This window comes from Procambarus clarkii, chromosome 30, assembly GCF_040958095.1.
Source record: "Procambarus clarkii isolate CNS0578487 chromosome 30, FALCON_Pclarkii_2.0, whole genome shotgun sequence".
Classification (NCBI taxonomy): Eukaryota; Metazoa; Arthropoda; class Malacostraca; order Decapoda; family Cambaridae; genus Procambarus; species Procambarus clarkii.
In genome coordinates, this window is record NC_091179.1 from 19375457 (window position 1) to 19398114 (window position 22658).

General features: G+C 47.8%; 1 protein-coding gene across 6 annotated transcripts in view; it reads right to left on the minus strand.

Annotated features, from left to right (window-relative positions):
- Window positions 1-22658, minus strand: part of Khc-73 (Kinesin heavy chain 73) — a 228395-nt gene that overhangs the window by 169414 nt on the left and 36323 nt on the right. For all 6 annotated transcript variants that reach the window (XM_069334000.1, XM_069333999.1, XM_045753956.2 and 3 more), the window contains exon 3: window positions 388-554. In XM_069334000.1, the coding sequence (XP_069190101.1) occupies window positions 388-554 (167 nt within the window). The remainder of the gene's footprint in view (window positions 1-387; window positions 555-22658) is intronic.

Sequence of the window (22658 nt, forward strand, 5' to 3'; positions counted from 1 at the left end):
GACACAGGTTCGAATCCTCGTCACGGCCCTTGTGGATTTGTTCAACTTGCTCGAATGTTGAACCAAATGTACTGTACTTTCGTCGTGTGTTTGGCGGTCACTTACATCACCCACACTTACAACATTTTTTAGTTTTATTAATTATTTACAGACTCACTGTTAGAGGGTAGTGTGGATGTCTTACCGTTCAGTAGTTGGCGTAGCGGCTGTAACACTAGCCTACTGAGTGAAGGGAAGGGTACTGAAGAGTGAGGGGTTGATACTTGTGGGGTGAGGGGAGTAGTTTGTGGAATGGGAGGAGTGAGAAGCCTGGGTAGTGGTAGTGTTTCACACTAAAGAGTCAAAGAGGGCGGCCAGAGGCATGAGTACAGCAGTAGTACGACTCACCGGTCTGACCATAAGCAAAGATGCAAGCGTTGTACCCGGTGAAGGCATTATTGAGTATGTCTTGCCCCACGGCCGTGAACACTGTCTCCTGCGTGGCGAAGGCCGGACTCTCGATGGATAGGGAGTCGAAGCAGTGGTCAAAGGCAAAGGTCTTGGGCTGCTTCCGGCTGAAAAACAAATGGCAATCGTTAGCGTCCTTTCCCGCCGACACATACTTTAGCATTATCTCTCATTACTCCGCATTATTACACTCGACCCACACAAATTTTATAAACTTTTAGCGAATATATGGTGTCAATAATATACTCGCTCCAAACTCTCATTAGCTTAATGAGATGGGTTTGTTAAGTCTACTTAATCCACCAATGACAAAACTCAAACATCTTCCCCAATTACAGTTAACACTCCTTCCAACCTATTAGGTGAGGTATGGTCAGATTATATAAGCAATCGAGAAGCGAGTCTACTCCTACCTCGAAATAGCCTTAGAGCTAGCTAGCGCCCCAGCTATTCTCTGCTGCCTTATTGACAAAGAGGTCAAAGGTAACCTGCTTTCCTGGCCCAAAAAAATCTCCCCCAGGAGACCCCCAGAACACAAGGAGGCCCCAGGACATAACAAGGAGGCCCCAGGACATAACAGGGAGGCCCCAGGACATAACAGGGAGGCCCCAGGACACAACAGGGAGGCCCCAGGACACAACAGGGAGGCCCAGGACAAAACAGGGAGGCCCAGGACAAAACAGGGAGGCCCCAGGACACAACAGGGAGGCCCCAGGACACAACAGGGAGGCCCCAGGACACAACAGGGAGGCCCCAGGACACAACAGAGAGGCCCCAGGACACAACAGGGAGGCCCCAGGACACAACAGGGAGGCCCCAGGACACAACAGAGAGGCCCCAGGACACAACAGGGAGGCCCCAGGACACAACAGGGAGGCCCCAGGACACAACAGGGAGGCCCCAGGACACACCAGGGAGGCCCCAGGACACAACAGGGAGGCCCCAGGACATAACAAGGAGGCCCCAGGACACAACAGGGAGGCCCCAGGACATAACAAGGAGGCCCCAGGACACAACAGGGAGGCCCCAGGACACAACAGGGAGGCCCCAGGACACAACAGGGAGGCCCCAGGACACAACAGGGAGGCCCCAGGACACAACAAGGAGGCCCCAGGACACAACAGGGAGGCCCCAGGACACAACAGGGAGGCCCCAGGACACAACAGGGAGGCCCCAGGACACAACAGGGAGGCCCCAGGACACAACAGGGAGGCCCCAGGACACAACAGGGAGGCCCCAGGACACAACAGGGAGGCCCCAGGACACAATATACAACCCACTAAACAGTGTGCTGGAGACTAATCCACGCAGGTAAACATTACCCTCAATATTTAGTAGAGGAGAAAAAGCCGCTCGCTAGTGAGCATATATAATACATTATCTAATATTATCATACAAAGTGCACGACTTTGGCCGGAGTTGGCATGCGTGGGATATTGTGGAACACTTAGCCAGTGTGTCTCTTATGGGTAGTGACCTGGAACTTACCTGGAGAGGGTTTCAGGAGTTTTTCTACTCCCCTCGTCCAGGCCAGGCTCTACTTGTGATAACTTGGTCCAACAGGCTGTTGAAGTGGCCCATAGGCCCACATATCTACTACAACTTGGTTGGTCCGGCACTTCTTGCAAGAACTTATTTAAATGCTTCCTGAAGACATCCGCCTTTGTTTCGGCAATATTTATAATGCTTGCTGGGAGGATATCGAACAGCCTTGGACCTCTGATATTCAGACAGTGCTCTCTGATTGTGCCTATGGCACCTCTACTCTCCACTGGTTCTATTGCATTTCTTCTGTATCTTTCCAGTATGTTGCTCCCACCTTCCCTCGCCTCACCACCAGTGCCCCCCTCACCTTCCCTCCCCCACCACCAGTGCCCCCCTCACCACCCCTCCCCCACCACCAGTGCCCCCCTCACCACCCCTCCCCCACCACCAGTGCCCCCCTCACCACCCCTCCCCCACCATCCCTCCCCCACCACCAGTGCCCCCCTCACCACCCCTCCCCCACCACAAGCCGTCACCGTAGATGTCGCGGGTGTAATGACTGGACATTCAGTAATGTATGGTGTGAGGTCATGACCCAGTTCCTGCTCACAAAGTTTACAGCTGGAGTGCTCCTGATTGCGAGGTTCGTCACCCGTAGCCACCTGCCACTGGCAGCCCAACCTCATCCTGCATGCACTACGTCACACTGTCTGGCTCACGTTTTGTACTGCACGCATATTAATTAGGCATCAGATCTATGCGATTAAAAACATTTTATACTGGTGCTTTCAGGCCTTTCAGAGTCAATATTATCTTTTATCAGATGTATACATTTCGAGGAATATAGTTAAGTCGCGCATATTTTTATTTTTTTTATTAATACATTTAGGTACATCTGTATTTGTGCAGCTACCCTAGACTATATGAAGGGGAGTACAGTGCCGCTGACACTTCTTCACGTCCACTCTACGGGTTTCCACACCCAAGTTTCATTTACATTCTTCAACGGTCTCAGCGGGACTAGTCTTCTCAACCTTCTCTCCCTCACTCTCTCCTTCCTTCCTCTGGTCCCTCTCTCTCTCTCTCTCCCTACTTCCCCCTGACCCCTCCCTCACTCTCCTTGTGTTATGTGCTCCTATGTACCTTCTAATGCCATTTTATTTGAGCATATTTGGGGGCTTATCCAGAAATTTCACCAGCCAGTAGTTCATTATTAGGTTAAGTGCTTTGTCTGGTGTCAGGAAGAAGGAAATGTTTCAGGCGCAGGTAGTTTATGGCGGAGGTTTCCCTTGACTTAGCAATTAATGAGGTTTTGTGAGGGATGTTAGTGAGGGATGTGTCGGGTCGTAGTGGTGGGATGTGTCGGGTAGTAATGGTGGGATGTGTCGGGTCGTAATGGTGGGATGTGTCGGGTCGTAATGGTGGGATGTGTCGGGTCGTAATGGTGGGATGTATCGGGTCGTAATGGTGGGATGTGTCGGGTAGTAATGGTGGGATGTGTCGGGTCGTAATGGTGGGATGTGTCGGGTCGTAATGGTGGGATGTGTCGGGTCGTAATGGTGGGATGTGTCGGGTCGTAATGGTGGGATGTATCGGGTAGTAATGGTGGGATGTATCGGGTCGTAATGGTGGGATGTATCGGGTAGTAATGGTGGGATGTGTCGGGTAGTAATGGTGGGATGTGTCGGGTAGTAATGGTGGGATGTGTCGGGTCGTAATGGTGGGATGTATCGGGTAGTAATGGTGGGATGTGTCGGGTAGTAATGGTGGGATGTGTCGGGTAGTAATGGTGGGATGTGTCGGGTCGTAATGGTGGGATGTGTCGGGTAGTAATGGTGGGATGTATCGGGTAGTAATGGTGGGATGTGTCGGGTCGTAATGGTGGGATGTATCGGGTAGTAATGGTGGGATGTGTCGGGTCGTAGTGGTGGGATGTGTCGGGTCGTAGTGGTGGGATGTGTCGGGTAGTAATGGTGGGATGTGTCGGGTAGTAATGGTGGGATGTGTCGGGTAGTAATGGTGGGATGTGTCGGGTAGTAATGGTGGGATGTGTCGGGTAGTAATGGTGGGATGTGTCGGGTAGTAATGGTGGGATGTGTCGGGTAGTAATGGTGGGATGTGTCGGGTAGTAATGGTGGGATGTGTCGGGTAGTAATGGTGGGATGTGTCGGGTAGTAATGGTGGGATGTGTCGGGTAGTAATGGTGGGATGTGTCGGGTAGTAATGGTGGGATGTATCGGGTCGTAATGGTGGGATGTATCGGGTAGTAATGGTGGGATGTGTCGGGTAGTAATGGTGGGATGTGTCGGGTAGTAATGGTGGGATGTGTCGGGTCGTAATGGTGGGATGTGTCGGGTCGTAGTGGTGGGATGTGTCGGGTAGTAATGGTGGGATGTGTCGGGTCGTAATGGTGGGATGTGTCGGGTAGTAATGGTGGGATGTGTCGGGTAGTAATGGTGGGATGTGTCGGGTCGTAGTGGTGGGATGTGTCGGGTAGTAATGGTGGGATGTGTCGGGTCGTAGTGGTGGGATGTGTCGGGTAGTAATGGTGGGATGTGTCGGGTCGTAGTGGTGGGATGTGTCGGGTCGTAATGGTGAGGTTTGAAGAGAAAAATAACAAATGTCAATATTCTACTGCCAACTTTATCAAATGGTAGAGAGGAAACAAGCACAGTAGCACCATTACCACACATGTTAACACCAACATACATTATAAAAAACACCCAAATCAAACAACGTTCACTTTATAGCTGACCTAAATGAGGCAAAGGCCGTGTTCGGAGCCCCAATTGAAACTTACACCAAGGATTACTATGATAGTGAAATATCGATCCCAGAGTACAATGTTTCAGATGTGACAGGACACACCGGCTTCAGGCTGGGGTCAGCCTCTACGTCGAAGACACACTCATCTGTACTGAGCTACTGAACACCACAAACGATATGGTTTGCTTATAATCAAAATATATTCTAAGTGTAGTTATTGTCCTTGTATATGAGTCACCAGAGGCGAATCCTTAACAGTTTAAAGACAATCTAATAAAAATAGAATAGTGTTGAGGTGCCCTGCCCCAAACATCATCTGGCTTGGGGACTTCAACCCGAGGCACCTAAAGTGGAAGAATGTGGCAAATACAATTGCATATAAAACAATCCCAGGAAGTAGTCTAAATGATTAGTTACACAAATGACCTGTAAGAACACATTTGTCTTAAACAATCAAATAGAAGAACCAACTGGAAAATAAATCACACTTTACCTTATTTCCACAAATAACGACTAGCTCTCAGACACATAATGATTACAAATACATGTTACTCAGATCACAAGCTAACAAGGGCGACAAGGATGGGCAACAAACCTGGCCAACCAGTCCCAAATTCTAGAGGACGGAGGAGGAGAATTCATCAAATTCAAATTGAAAGATAAGATTAATTGGGAACTAATAAACCAAGACCTCACCGAAATAAGTTTAAAAGAACAGCTAGAAAGCGCAAACTTAAATCAATGCCTCGAAAAAATACATGCGACTATAAGAAATATTGCCGGAACAACCGTGGACATCTTCAAGAGAAAACTGGACTGTTTACTAAGAGCTAAGAGAAGTTACGGATTAGCCGGGCTGTGGTGGGTATGTGGGCCTGCGGGCCGCTCCAAGCAACAGCCTGGTGGACCAAACTCTCACAAGTCGAGCCTGGCCTCGTGCCGGGCTTGGGCAGTAGAAGAACTCCCAGAACCCCATCAACCAGGTATGCTCAGTAGCACTAGAAATATGATCCGTCACACACCTCTAAGAGATAGAAAAATTTGCAAAATGGTAGGAGAACGGCGTTCCCTCTGTATGCGAGGAAAACAATTCGCAGAACTCTGAACAACCTCTCACGGTGTGAGAAAAAAAGAACTGGATAAACACCTCCAAAGGATACCTGATCAACTAGGCTGCAATTCATACGTCAGGCGGGCGTCCAACAGCCTGGTTGACCAAACCATCAACCAGGAGGCCTAGTCAGAGACCGGGCCGCGGGGACCATATCAGGTATAACAGGTAGACTACCTCCATCAACCTCACTACTACCCCCCATACACTGACCCCAGAATGACAGCTTAGCATACTGGCTCTGGGATGCTGACTCGGGATGCTGGCCCGGGATGCTGGCCCGGGATGCTGGCCCGGGATGCTGTACCAGGATGCTGGCCCGGGATGCTGGCCCGGGATGCTGGCCCGGGATGCTGGCCCGGGATGCTGGCCCGGGATGCTGGCCCGGGATGCTGGCCCGGGATGCTGTACCAGGATGCTGGCCCGGGATGCTGGCCCGGGATGCTGGCCCGGGATGCTGGCCCGGGATGCTGTACCAGGATGCTGGCCCGGGATGCTAGTCCCAGCCTGAGTAATGTGCTGCATGTAGCTTTGGAGAGGATTACACGATGGGAGCGCGAGTAGATATGTTGGCAAGAGGACAGGATGGCAGAGCGGTAGGATGGGAGGATGGCAGCTCTCAAAGATGTAAGAGCTGAGTGCGGGCGTTGCGGCAGCTAGTTGGGATCAATAGAAGAGGCTAGGGCCGCTCCTGTAGTGGTGTGGCCCTATGCCTTAGCGTGGGCCATGTTTTAGTGCCGGCACAAGTTTCGGTGTGGGGGGCCTATGTTGGTGAAGGAGTGCAAGTGTTGGTGAGGGAGGGGGCCCATCTTGGTGAGGGGGGGGCCATCTTGGTGAGGGGGGGCCCATCTTGGTGAGGGGGGGGCCATCTTGGTGAGGGGGGCCCATCTTTGTGTATGGGGGGGCCCATCTTGGTGTATGGGGGGCCATCTTGGTGTATGGGAGGCCATCTCGGTGTGTGGGGGCCCATCTTGGTGAGAGGGGGCCCATCTTGGTGTGTGGGGGGGCCATCTTGGTGTATGGGGGGCCATCTTGGTGTGTGGGGGGCCATCTTGGTGAGAGGGGGCCCATCTTGGTGTGTGGGGGCCCATCTTGGTGTGTGGGGGGGGCCCATCTTGGTGAGGGGGGCCCATCTTGGTGTGTGGGGGGGCCCATCTTGGTGTGTGGGGGGGCCCATCTTGGTGTGTGGGGGGGCCCATCTTGGTGTGTGGGGGGGCCCATCTTGGTGTGTGAGGGGGCCCATCTTGGTGTGTGGGGGGGCCACATTATGTTGAGGGAGGGGGGGGGGTGTTGACCTTGACTCCCAGAGTCATCGTAAATTAACCGTAAGGTAAAGTATCTCCGTCAGCAATACACCCCCTCACCAACACATCCCCCCCTCACTAACACCACCCCCCCTCACCAACACATCCCCCCCCCCACTCACCAACACATCACCAACACAATCATCGGCAGATCTCCTAGAAATAATCAAAACTACACAGCCCGATGGACTTATTGCTTCACTGGACGTCGCATCCCTATTTACCAACGTCCCGGTCGACACCACCATAGAAATGATCCTGGACAGAGTATACAGAGACGAGAGCACTCCCAAATTAGACATACCCGAGCCACACTTGAAGAGCCTTCTCCAGGCATGTACAAAGGAAGCGACTTTCATCAGTCCGCAAGGTAGCATGCATCTACACATAGACGGAATAGCAATGGGATCCCCCCCCCCCGCCCCTTAGGAGTGTTATTCGCTAATTTTTACACGGGAACCATCGAAGAGAGAGACTTCAGCAGTAGGCAAAAATCAACTGTATACTGCCGTTATGTAGACGACATATTCGTCATAATAAAAGATCCAGATGAACTAAACGATCTAAACAGCCATCTAGAGTCAGTACTCTGTTTTACCCACGAAAATAGTGAAAATAACAGTCTGCCATTCCTGGATGTACTAATAAGAGGAGCCTCTCTAAGCACCAGTGTATATACTAAGCCTGTAAACATAGGAGCATACCTAAACGGTGGGAGTGAGTGCCCCCGAAGATACCAAGCCAGTGTTCTCAACGCTTATATTCGTCGAGCGCTTACCCACTCTTCTGAATGAAGCAACGTGACTAGGGAGTTGGAAAGAATAACTCAGGTGTTGGTGAACAATGGATATAGCAACACAGAAATAAACACTGCTATAAGACGACACCTGGACCATATATATATATGTGTGTGTGTGTGTATATTCACACTGCTTATATATAAGCAATGTGAACTGGGAATAAATAATAATATACTGGAGACACATATAGATGTCTGAAGAAACTTCTTTGGTTGGAGTGGTAAATAAATGGAACTACATAGGAAGTTGTCGAGGTCATTTCGATGTTATAGATATATAATAAGAAAAAAGTGAGATAAAGAGTCATTGTGATGCACTCCAAATGGTCGAAGGTTGAGGTATAAGAGCAGGCGCTGGAGTCTACAAGCACATTTAGGTGGATATATGTAGGTGAGAACACAAACATAGGTCTATACTGAAACCCGGGTGAGCGAGAGCGTAGAGTTTACGGGATGAAATTTCACACAACATTTCTGAATGCCCAGTTATAAGACCCTCCAGACCCAGTGGTATGAGATACCTGGTGTTTTCAAATCACTTTATTAACTCTAGCGTTCTTGCGTATATCTGCACAATACACCCGAAATTTGTCAGTGCAGACTGCTGAACATATGGGCATGTATGACTAACCATCCGGCAAAATGGGGACTTTTAAGTTTCATTGCTACTTTATTCACTATTGTGTCCTTGATGATATCCTTATAATGTACCGTATGTTTGCCAGTGCAGACTACTTATCACATGCCTCAATATGACTAACCAGCCTGTGTGATGGGGATTTTTAGCATCGCGTAGCTAGTTCACAACACACATTTGATTCTACTTCATATACTCTAGGTCAGCTGCATCAATGAAAATGTACGTAAATGTGTCAATAAGAAAATATACCCCCTAATCACCTGCCCCGCCCCGCCGCCTCCATAACACCAACACCGCCTCACGCGGCCACACGGACACGAACAGGACAAGTCTTAACAACAAGTCAGGACAAGTGAACGTCCAACCCTAATGCGCTTTTGGTGTCAATTTGTCGTCACCGGGTCACTCCTGTTGACCGTCACCCTGATGGACGGCTGGGAGGAGACGGCTGGGAGGAGACGGCTGGGGACGAGACGGCTGGGGGGAGACGGCCGGTGAGGAGACGGGTGGGAGGAAACGGCTGACGGGTGGGAGGAGACGGCTGACGGCTGGGAGGAGACGGCTGACGAGTGGGAGGAGACGGCTGACGGGTGGGAGGAGACGGCTGACGAGTGGGAGGAGACGGCTGGGGGGAGACTGCCCCACACCATACTGAGAGACGCCCGGGTCACCTGAAGGAGCCGAAGGGCCATCAGGCGACACTTACCACCGCTAAACCACAACTCTCGCCACAGTAAAAATCGATGTTAAAATAACAGGTTTACTGACTTTTCTTAACTTGTTGCTTACGAGGAGTTTACGTCAATATTATGGGGGTGCACGGCTCCTCCCGGGTCTCCCCCCTCTCCTCGCTCTCATCTCTCTCTCTCCCTCCCTCCCTCTCTTTTCCCACATCTCCCTCCCCTCTCTATCTTTCTCCCCAATATTACCCCTCTCAGTAAAACGCACATGTAATATACACAGATGTCGTAAAACTTTTTCAACAAATGTGACCATGGTGTTATTGCACACAAAATGCGATCAAAGGGAATAACTGGCAAAAATAGGAAGATTGATCTTCAGTTTCCTAACAGAACCCAGAGTATAATAGTCAGCAAAGTAATATCCGGATCATCCACCATGAAAAGTTCAGTCCACCAGGGTACTGTGCTTGTTCCAGTACTTTTTCTCATTTCATACAGATCAGACAAAGTTAGTTAGACACTATAGTACTGTATCATCACTTGCAGATGACACTAGGATTTTTATATTATAAGAGTAGACAACATAGAGGACACGGTAAACAGCAACACACAATAACATCATGGTTAATGAAGCCAAGTTGCAGCTCCTACACTATGAAAAACACGAAAATAAAACGGAAACCATATATTAAATGCAAATTTCGTTCTATAACATCAAATCACATTATAGAACGAAAAAACAATGTAAAAGATAAAGGAGTAATAATGTCCAAGACCTTAACTGTAAACAATACATCTTCCTATTTATACAGTATTGTTTGTAACTATTTAGCTTGTGGTGGTCTCGAGGATCCTTCTGAACAAAGGATGCCATACTAATGACATTTTTCAAAACACTAGTGCTCTCTAGGGTGGAATATTGTTGCACACTAACAGCCCCATTCAAAGTTGGAGAAAATGCTGACCAAGAGACCGTGCAAAGATCCTTCACTGCTAGAATCCACTCCTATAAGTCATCTAAATTATTGGGACCGATTAAAAGATCTAAATCTGCATTCCCTAGAATGCAGGTAAGGAAGAGACATAATTTACACATGGAAAATATTAGAGGGGCTGGTTCCAAACCTGCACACAGAAATAACACCACATGACACCAGGAGGCATGGCAGGATGTGCAGAATACCCCCGTTGAAGAGCAGAGGTGCAACAGGTACTCTGAGAGAGAACTCTATCAACATCAGAGGCCCGAGACTGTTCAACACGCTTCCACCACATATAAGGGGCATAACTGGCCGACCCTTCACAGTGTTCAAGAGATAACTCGACAAACACCTCCAATCAATACCTGATCAACCAGGCTGTGATTCATACGTCAGGCTGCGAGCAGCTGTGTCCAACAGCCAGCCTGGTTGACCAGACCATCAACCGGGAGGCCTGGTCAGAGACCGGGCCGCGGGGACCTTGACCCCCGAAATCAACGCAAGGTAACCTCAAGGTAACTTTGATATATGTGCAGTTATGCAGATACCCTAGACTACATGAAGGGTTACATAGCTTGAGTCAAGAACTATGTGGTATAGATCCGTCATCTCTCAGGACGCGGCCACGTCAGCAGTTGTCTACACTGGTAAACTTGGGGTTAATTATGAGGTTATCCTTAAGAGCAGGGGAGTGGGTGAGCACTTACCAACCTCCAGGGCCCTCATACTGGCTGGTCTCAAGGTCTCATGACTGGACATTCAGTATTCACCTAGTTGTGTTTGCGGGGGTTGAGCTTTGCTCTTTCGGCCCGCCTCTCAACTGTCAATCAACTGTTTACTAACTACTTTTTTTCCACACCACACACACACCCCAGGAAGCAGCCCGTAACAGCTGACTAACTCCCAGGTACCTATTTACTGCTAGGTAACAGGGGCCTTCAGGGTGAAAGAAACTTTGCTCTTTTGTTTCCGCCTCGTGCAGGAATCGAACCCGCGCCACAGAATTACGAGTCCTGCGCGCTATCCACCAGGCTACGAGGCCCCTCGAATCAGTAATGGGGTCATGACCCAGTTCCTGCTCCCAGGTTAACACTCATTACCATATGAACCTTAACCAACCCACCTACCTATCAAGGTCAATAATTATTAGCCAGGGGAAGCAATCAACTTGTGGTGATTTAATTTGACTAAACCACCTGAATCTGGACGCAGTAACCTCAACGTCCAAACTGCGGAGGATTGTGAGAACGATTTGCAACATTACCTTATCCTAATTGAGATGCACCTCTGGCTGCCAAGTGTCAGAGCATCCTTGCAGTTTCTCCAAGACTACCAATCCTGACTCAAGTTGGACCCAAGCCTGCCCTAAGCAGGCTTAGTGCCTGAGCCATGACTGACCAAAGATTTGATTAATAGGAAATCTAAAAGAAGTGCTTGGGATTTGGCATACACATATATAGGTAAGTGGAGAGGAAGGTGGGGGGAGGGTGTTGGAGAGGAAGGTGGAGGGCCACTACCAGAGATACATCATGGTAGTGACCCAACCACAGCGGCTGTGTGCTCTGCTGTGCTCCTCTTAACTTATTACAGTATATGAAACTTTGTAGTGACCACCTGGTACCTGTCACCATCACTAGGAGAGCTGTAGTGACAACCTGGTGCCTAATTGTTCTGAATTCTTAAGTGTGGAGTTGAATGAAATTGCCTTAAGTGTTTATGTATAATTGGAGTTGAGAGTATGATAGTGTATGGTCTGGGAGAGTGGTTAAGAGTGCAGGTGGTGAGGAGAGGTGGCGGGTGGGTTACCACATGGGACGGGTCAGGGGCGGAGCTGGTGTGAGGGACGGGTCAGGGACGGAGCTGGTGTGAGGGACGGGTCAGGGGACGGAGCTGGTGTGAGGGACGGGTCAGGGGCGGAGCTGGTGTGAGGGACGGGTCAGGGACGGAGCTGGTGTGAGGGACGGGTCAGGGACGGAGCTGGTGTGAGGGACGGGTCAGGGACGGAGCTGGTGTGAGGGACGGGTCAGGGGACGGAGCTGGTGTGAGGGACGGGTCAGGGGCGGAGCTGGTGTGAGGGACGGGTCAGGGGACGGAGCTGGTGTGAGGGACGGGTCAGGGGACGGAGCTGGTGTGAGGGACGGGTCAGGGGCGGAGCTGGTGTGAGGGACGGGTCAGGGGCGGAGCTGGTGTGAGGGACGGGAGGGTAGCGCACTGCACCCTGGCCGCTGGAAGCTGGCACGATCAACTCCGTTGTCATGACAACATCTCTCACTTCCTCACGTTAAAGCCAGTATTACAAACTCCTCTATCCCTTATTCTCTCTGTATTCTTAAATGTGTAAGATGAATATCGTGTTACATAAACACCATTTTTGTTTATATATTAGCTACAGTGTTCTTGTTGATGTTGACATGTGGGTGAGGCGTGACCCAGCTGCCAGCCACGGTACGTGATAAGAGGCAACCACAGTCAACAATACCATGGTACACTATGAGGCCACAGACCACTCCTACACGTACCAAGGTCAATGGTTACCTAACCCGGTACACTATGAGCCCACAGACCACTCCTACACGTACCAAGGTCAATGGTTACCTAACCCAACTCTCAAACACAAACCCCCTTCCATTACTGGAGCCTTCCTTATCATAATATTCAATGATCATAAAGAAGCGAGTCAAATTCTGAGGAGACAACGATACTGTTATTGAGTGAGCTTCTGAACACACTGAAGATTTAGTTAAGATGAATTCCTTACGAACGGGACACCAACCTTGACTCTAGGAGCCGGTCGGCCGAGCGGACAGCACACTGGGCTTATGATCTTGTGGTCCCGGGTTCGATCCCGGGCGCCGGCGAGAAACAATGGGCAGAGTTTCTTTCACCCTATGCCCCTGTTACCTAGCAGTAAAATAGGTACCTGGGTGTTAGTCAGCTGTCACGGGCTGCTTCCTGGGGTTGGAGGCCTGGTCGAGGACCGGGCCGCGGGGACACTAAAGCCCCGAAATCATCTCAAGATAACCACATGCGAGATGTCACCACTGGACATTGAGCACCCATATGTTGGACAACATGCCCATACACCCCCCCCCCCGGCCTCCCAGTATCCCCTGGTAGACGGTCGTATTGAGTGTGGGCGGGGAGTGTGGGCGTGGTGGGCGGGGAGTGTGGGCGTGGTGGGCGGGGAGGGTGCGTGGGCTGGCCGCCCCCGCTGACCCCAGCCAGCCTCTAGCCCCGCCCGTCCTGGCGTTCCCATGACGACTGGGCTGGTCCCGACCTCTCATTGACCTCTGCCCCTCTTCCTGCCTCACCCAGCCAGGCCATCCCCATCTTGTGTGTCATCTGCCCTCATTACTAGCCTTCCACTCTCTCTCCTATTCTTTTGCCAGTATCATCCCTGTCCGCGGCCACTCCCTACCCCCCCCCCTCCCTTTCCTTCCCCAGCTCCTTCCACCTCTCCCCAGCTCCCCAGCTCCCTACCCCAGCTCCCTACCCCTCTCCCCAGCTCCCTCCACCTCTCCCCAGCTCCCTCCACCTCTCCCCAGCTCCCTCCACCTCTCCATAGCTCCCTCCACCTCCCCCTGTACTGGATGACATTGTTAGGATGCCATCCAGTACACCAGATTCAATGAAATAGTTACACAGTTGGCGGTACACGAGGCCAGGAGGCCTAAGTCTCTTACGGTTTCACATTCAATAATATAGTGTTCTAGTGAATGCATTAAAGATTTGTTACAGAGTTTACAATCTGAGTATTCTGGTAGTGGCTCAGCCTCACTAACGTGCCAGGTGTGCCTATAGCCAAGGTGAACCTGCACAATAACTGCATCACACTGCCTGGTCCGGTTACTGTACTGACCATACAGATACATATTATTACAAAAGTTGTCATAGCTTTTAATACTGCAGCTTTCAGGCCTCTGGGCATTTCTTAGTTCTTCTAAATTTGAAGTAATTTCTTTAATTTATGTTTCTAATAATTACATTAGTCTAAAGTCATAATCAGTGTTTTCTTTCCTGCAAGCCTCATTGGCCAATCTACAAAGTCATGTTTTCCAATCCCAACATGGGAATAGGATACACACAAATTTTATACAATAGTTATTATCATTGGCAAAAATTAAATTTCATTTAATATTTCAAGGTACTTCAGACAAATTGTGATGGGTTATTTAAGTAAGGACTGGTATATGAACTGATGTATCCTATCCATGAAAAATTAATTTGGATTATCAATCTTCAGTGTGTTTAGTGGCTAGCTGAAAGCAGTCATATTGATTCCTTAATATTTCGCTCATTTCTTTGTTGCCATCAGTGAACATTCCATCTCCCTTCCGCAGGGGCCCGATACTAGATGTGATTTTTTATCTTTATTTTGCATAGGAGAAAATATTTCGGATTTTTCTCTATTTCACTGATGGCCTTTTGCTCTCTTTGCCTCTCCTGGGTTCTGTATTATTCTTATAGCTTTAGTTCGATCATTTCTATTTCTCTGCCTAGCCTTCTTCGTCGTTCTTGAGATAGGGTGCGACTCTCAAGTTGTTCCGTGATTAGTTTTTTTCGTCTATATAGGGAACACCGTTCCCGTTCCAGTCTTTTTTTTTCTTAGGTATACAAATATGCTCAAACTGTAATCCCCTACTGAGCTTATTTTTTCCAGGCACTGGTTCAGGTTTGCATTTTCTAGTTGTTCTTCCTAGCTTATTTTTGTGAAATCTTTGTTTATTTGCTCCCAGTTTATCCGTTTATTATTGAAATTGAAGAGTTCTCCTCCACTAGGATTCGGAACTGATTTTGCAGGTCTATTCCCCATGCATGTCAGAACTTCAATTAAGTTGTGATCTGAGTAACAGGTATTTGCAATCATGCTCCTAATCAATTCATCATTATCAGTGAAAATGAGGTCCAGGGTATTCTTGCTAGTTGGTTCGACTATTTTCTGGTTTAAGGAAAATCTATCGCACATCTGTGGCAGGTTATTTGCATGTGACTGTTCATTTAGGCTACTTTCCGGAGGATAGAACCTACAATTCCAACTGCCTCGACGAAGCACGGCAGAAATTGTTCATTGTGAAGGGCAAGTACATCTACATGTCCGTTCCGTGGCAACCCGTTCTCGCACTTTCTTACAGTCAATATTGACTTATTAAATACGTGCATATGCGACATACTAAACATTTACCTTGAAAAGCTTCATAGAAACACCGACCTTACCTAACCTTCTTAGTATGTTAAGATAAGCATCTTATTGCTGTAATTACAATTATTACTTAACCTATTATAGGTATAGGTTAAGTAATTGTAATTACGAAGCAATAAGATGCTTATCTTAACATACTAAAAAGGTTAGGTCGGTATTTTCTATGAAGCTTTTCAAGGTAAACTAGTATGTTTAGCGTCTCATATGCACGTACTAAATAAGTCAATATTGACTATACGAATTTGCTGAACGGGTTGTGCGTGGAGACACGTTGAGAGGTCCTGTGATACCGACACCCTGTGCAAAGACATCATACCAGACGAGTTGGAAACCAGGAGAAAAGAAAATAGCAGGTGCCCGACTGCAAGAGAATACCGCTTAGCTACAACCAGATCAAGAACCAAACCCTTGTGCGACATCTGTGTGAAAACAGAACACTCCATTCAATCATACAGTAACAGAATCAAGTTCAAAGGCAGATGATTGAGCCACCGCCCTGTACTTCCCCTCTACCTCATCTCCCGCTCTTAACTCAAGTTTTCTGCATTCTTGTCCCATTCTTCCATTCCCTGTTTACCAGCTCTATGATCTTCAAAAGTCGAAAAGTTATCCTGATATTTGCGATTGTGTGAAAACATAATGGTTCTAGTAGGGTTACCCCCGTCTGTTTCTTCAACTTGCGAAACAACTTTTTTGCACCCTACCTGTTGGTTCCGGGAATCAATGTCCACGCGAAAGATTCACGCCAAGCTCTGACCCTAGTCCGTGGTTACCGGTCATACCTTGTCTTGGTTCCAAGGATCAACGTTCTCGAGGTCAGGTTTCTGACCACGTGTCCCGATTTATGGTCTGGTCAACCAGACTGTTGGACGCAGCTGATCGAAGCCTGGCGTATAAAGCACAGCCTGGTTGATTAGGCATCTTTTGGAGGCGTTTGTCGAGTTCTCTTTAACACTGAGAGGCCGGCCACTTATGTTCCTTACGTGTAGCGGGAGAGTAAGTCTTGGGTCTGATAGAGTTCTCCCAAGAATTTCGATGTGTTATACAGTGTATTCAAGCAGTAAAGGATCTTTGCACGCTCTCTAGGTCAGCAATTTTTCTAGCTCTGAATGGGGCTGTTAGTGTGCAACAATATTCCCCCCTAGAGAGCACTAGTATCTTGAAAAGTATCATCATCTCTTGTTTGGAAGGTCCCTTTTATCCAACCTATCATCTTTCTTGCAGTCGTGACAGCAACTTTATTGTGTAAAGGCCAGCCCATCAGGGCGCAGCACCAACATAGTCCTGGAGGCACAACAAGCAGGAAGCTCGCATGGCAGCAGTCACGTCAAGGCCGAAATTAATTCCATTTCGGGGTCTTACCCACAGCTCCAGTTTCCTCCACCAGCTGATATAAACTTTTAATTTCCTCTTGGACCGCAATTTCTTGGGGTACCTATCCCCCCCCCCCCCACCCGTCTCCCAGCCAAGGCATGATGGAGCACGAAGCTGCGGGTTGTGGAGAGTTTAGCCCGTCCTCCTGAATAACGTTTTTTTTACAATAACTATTTAGTGTACAGTACCAACTTTCAAGTACCAACGTACAAGAAAGTAGTGATGGACCACCAGCATGTCAGCTTACCCTTGAGCCAGTATGTCAGGGGCCAGCCTACCAGGGGCCAGCTGTTGGGACCGAACTGTCGATTACATAGCCCAACACATTTAATTTATTATTTTCTAGTGTATAATTACTCTGATAACTACAGTTTATAGATAAATCTGGTGTTATCCGAATGTAGTCCTCTGACTTAGTCAGGTGTCGCCCTCCTCTGCCTGACCTGTTGTCAGCTGCGACACTTACACAACTCAGCCCTCACTAAGGACAAAAAATATAGGTAAAAATTTGGTCACGTATATTTATCTATATTACCCAAAAACGTGGGCATTTTATATGTCTAGTTATATATATATATATATATATATATATATATATATATATATATATATATATATATATATATATATATATATATATATATATATATATATATATAACTGAAAACTCACACCCCAGAAGTGACTCGAACCCATACTCCCAGAAGCAACGCAACTGGTATGTACAAGACGCCTTAATCCACTTGACCATCACGACCGGACATAATGAGGTGATAGCCGAGGCTATTTGAACCACCCCACCGCCGGCACTCGGATAGTTATCTTGGGCATAGCATTTTACCAAATCACCTCATTCTTTGGGGCACACGTGAGGAACACAAATGCGAACAAGCCTGAATGGTCCCCAGGACAATATGCAACTGAAAACTCACACCCCAGAAGTGACTCGAACCCATACTCCCAGAAGCAACGCAACTGGTATGTACAAGACGCCTTAATCCACTTGACCATCACGACCGGACATAATGAGGTGATAGCCGAGGCTATTTGAACCACCCCACCGCCGGCACTCGGATAGTTATCTTGGGCATAGCATTTTACCAAATCACCTCATTCTTTGGGGCACACGTGAGGAACACAAATGCGAACAAGCCTGAATGGTCCCCAGGACAATATGCAACTGAAAACTCACACCCCAGAAGTGACTCGAACCCATACTCCCAGAAGCAACGCAACTGGTATGTACAAGACGCCTTAATCCACTTGACCATCACGACCGGACATAATGAGGTGATAGCCGAGGCTATTTGAACCACCCCACCGCCGGCACTCGGATAGTTATCTTGGGCATAGCATTTTACCAAATCACCTCATTCTTTGGGGCACACGTGAGGAACACAAATGCGAACAAGCCTGAATGGTCCCCAGGACAATATGCAACTGAAAACTCACACCCCAGAAGTGACTCGAACCCATACTCCCAGAAGCAACGCAACTGGTATGTACAAGACGCCTTAATCCACTTGACCATCACGACCGGACATAATGAGGTGATAGCCGAGGCTATTTGAACCACCCCACCGCCGGCACTCGGATAGTTATCTTGGGCATAGCATTTTACCAAATCACCTCATTCTTTGGGGCACACGTGAGGAACACAAATGCGAACAAGCCTGAATGGTCCCCAGGACAATATGCAACTGAAAACTCACACCCCAGAAGTGACTCGAACCCATACTCCCAGAAGCAACGCAACTGGTATGTACAAGACGCCTTAATCCACTTGACCATCACGACCGGACATAATGAGGTGATAGCCGAGGCTATTTGAGGTCTTGTACATACCAGTTGCGTTGCTTCTGGGAGTATGGGTTCGAGTCACTTCTGGGGTGTGAGTTTTCAGTTGCATATTGTCCTGGGGACCATTCAGGCTTGTTCGCATATATATATATATATATATATATATATATATATATATATATATATATATATATATATATATATATATACAAATTACTGGACACTGTACATTAGATGTACAGTTATATATATATTGAGTACAATAACAAAGAGAACAGCGTTACTCAGCAGTGATAATGGTTCTCTTCCGAACCCTTGTACTTGTTGCAACCCGTTCTCGCAAATTTAATAAGTCAATATTGACTTATTAGTTGCGTGCATAGGTGACATACCAAACATAATAGTTTCCCTTGAAAAGCTTCATAGAAAACACCGACCTTACCTAACCTACTTAGTATGTTAAAATAAGCATCTTATAGCTTCGTAATTACAATTGTTACTTAACCTATTATAGGTATAGGTTAGGTAATAAATGTAATTGCGAAGCAATAAGATGCTTATTTTAACATACTAAGTAGGTTAGGTAAGGTCGGTGTTTTCTATGAAGCTTTTCAAGAGAAACTATTATGTTAAGTATGCACATATTTAATAAGTCAATATTGACTTATTAAATTTGCGAGAACGGGTTGCACAACCACCGCCTCAATACCCGTTCTTCCCGCATCTTATATGTACTTGCATCTGTTGCATGACTTATGTAGTCATCAATGTCTCCAAGATATATTAAGCGGCGTCCATTAATTATACGAGTGCAGTTATTCCCTGGGTGACATTAATTGACATGTGGTGGGACGAGCAGGTCTCTGGCACAGACCGCGCCGCCCCACACATCCTCCTCCTAACTTATAAGTAGGCAAAGTGGTCTAACACGAGTAAAACTAACAATGGTAGAGAAAATGTGGAGCCATTGAGTACGAAGCGTGTACACCAGGCAGGCCACTTACGGATTATAAAGCAGAGGGATACAAACTACAGTACAAGCTGTGCTCTAACATATTATACACAAACCAAGGGTAGGCTGGCCTCTGGTAGGCTGGCCTCTGGTAGGCTGGCCTCTGGTAGGCTGGCCTCTGGTAGGCTGGCCTCTGGTAGGCTGGCCTCTGGTAGGCTGTGTTACAGGAAGTTTCTTTTATCGTGTTATTGCGTCGCATCAGAGTATAAGTAGTGGTACTTAAGAGTAATGCTTTCCTACTAAATGTTACAACGACTTTAACAACCATGCAGGTTGTTAACGACCCACACGGCGTGGCTCGTCCGGTGGCGGGAATTCTGTTGGCCAATCAGAATCACCGGGCGAGGCAATGAGTACAGGTCAGAACCTGGGCAGGGCAGTACTCTACACTCTTCCTTCTTGTCGACATGGCCTAGTTGTGGGACCTGCCGTAGGGCGAGATTGTGACGAGGTGATCCACTCTCTTCTGAACTACGACCCGGGAAGATGGTGACTGTTAACGCCGTGGGGGGTGTTAGACATCTACCGTCGACATCAGGATAATAATATTGAGCCACGAGAAGGTAGAAAAGTTCTACAGATGCTTGTGTTAGCTGTATGTATATACCGTCGTGTCAGTGTAGTTGGCTGAGGGTCTCAAGAACTGTCTTGCTATTACGTAGTGGATACAGGCAAGAGAAGGCAACCCGTTCTCGCAAATTTAATAAGTCAATATTGACTTATTAAATTTGCGAGAACGGGTTGGGTTGTGGGAGCAGCCGTCCTTTCCACTTGCCACAACCCACACAAAGTTGTATACTAAATAACCCGAATCTAACAAGGCGACCCACGCATAGAAAACGTGATTGTGTGCCGATAGAATTTATACTACATTATATTTTGTCCGTTGAAGATTGTCAAAATACGATGTATTACTGGAGAGGAGAGGTCAGGAAGGGAGGGAGGCTGGCGGGCGGGGACACGCTCACCGCTGGTCAGTGTCGCCGCGATCAATACCATAAACCTCCGAGGACATTCCCATATCAATTATGAATGAATAGAACACGGGATATCGACACAGATAAGGTAGGATAATGAGCACTTGAAGAATTTGTATATTTCACTGTAGTTTAGTTTACATAATTCAAACAGCACATGATGTTATTGTGAACTTTATAATAATTTGTATGTGATACCTGCTTGATGGGGTTCTGGGAGTTCTTCTACTCCCCAAGCCCGGCCCGAGGCCAGGCTCGACTTGTGAGAGATTGGTCCACCAGGCTGTTGCTTGGAGCGGCCCGCAGGCCCACATATCCACCACAGCCCGGCTGTGGATGTGGATTGTTTTACTGTTATTGTTTGAAGACAATAACCACAGTCCCGCTGCCTGTCAAGCACACCAGGACATGGCCGCCCTACACCACACACATCACCACCTTCTGAGTCTTACTGTAGTCCAAGTGTCGTTCTTGATTGTCAGATTCATTTCTGTGCGCGAGGCCTGTCTGAAGATGAAGGACTGGCGGTAGTTAACACACTGCCTGCTAACCGGACCATGGCCACACCCTCCAACTGATGCAGCCCGATGGACACTTAAATCAATGTTGGTTCCCTGGATGGTATTGGGTGAAGCACCAACCTGAACCACCATCCAGGGAGCTGGACTAGATATATATATCTAGACTAGATATATATATCTAGACTAGATATATATATCTAGACTAGATATATATATCTAGACCAGATGGTCTAAGAGATGGTCTAATACATAACATATTAACCTATACATAATTCTCCAAGAGCTACATCTCGGCATTCTCGTACAGATCAAAAGGTTAAAATGTGGATAAATCTTAAGAGTTTTGCTATATTATGAGAGGGACCAGACACCTTCAGTATGTGTATTTCTTGCAAGGTGAGAGAGAGGGGAAGGCAGCCCCGGGAAGTGGTGTCGGTGAAGGTCAGGTGTTCTCACTGTCATACGTCAGGCTTCGAGTAGCCTGTCATCCAACAGCCTGGTTGACCAGACGACCACCCGGGAGGCCTGGTCGGAGAACGGGCCGCGGGGCCGTTGATCCCCGCAAACAAAACAAGGTAGCCACAAGGTAGATAAGTAATTATCAAAAGAAGGCACCAAGCCGGGAAGGCTATATAGCAACATCAAATGTGGGATAATCATAGAGCATTAAATATCACTAAGGATGCCAATACGAGAACAAAGGCGCACAAGGCGAACGATATCAAAGGTACCGGATTCACTAAGTATTCAATCGCGGGACAAGTGACCGCGAGGGACGGTCGGGAAGCAAGACACGCACGTCCTGGAAGTCCAAACATTCAACAAGGATATATATGCACGACCGTAAGATAGACAATGCAGTAAGGAGCAGGGCGGCGCACCATTAAGTGCCCGTGAGTTAAGCGTGTATGGTCATTACGCAACCTCGCCAGAGCCGTTTCCCACCGCCGGTTACGGTGGTAGGAGGAAGGCCACGGGGAGGAGGAGCTGTGGGACCTCCTCCTGTATGTGCTCCTGCAGGAGCTGCTCCCGCAGGAACACATACTCACCACAGCCCGGTTGGTCCGGCACTTCTTTTAGAAAACACTCTAGTTTTATCTTGATGTTCACGGTCGTTCCGGCAATATTTCTTATACTTCCTGGGAGGATGTTGAACAACCGCGACCTCTGATGTTTATACAGTGTTCTCTGATTGTGCCTATGGCACCTCTGCTCTTCACTGGTTCTATTCTGCATTTTCTTCCATATCGTTCACTCCAGTACGTTGTTATTTTACTGTTTAGATTTGGGACCTGGTCCTCCAGTATTTTCCACGTGTATATTATTGGATATCTCTCTCGTCTCCTTTCTAGCACATATATATATGTAATATATTAGGTCACAGATTGTGTGTATTAGGCCTAGGATACATAGGTTAGGTTTCATTAGCAACATAAATATAAAAACTTTTCCGGTCTGTCGAAATTCAATAATACAAAAGTCTACTTTCTATTGGACCATCTCGTCTATATTTGTACGATCGACCACATGGTTACTATAAGTACATTAATTTTAGGAGG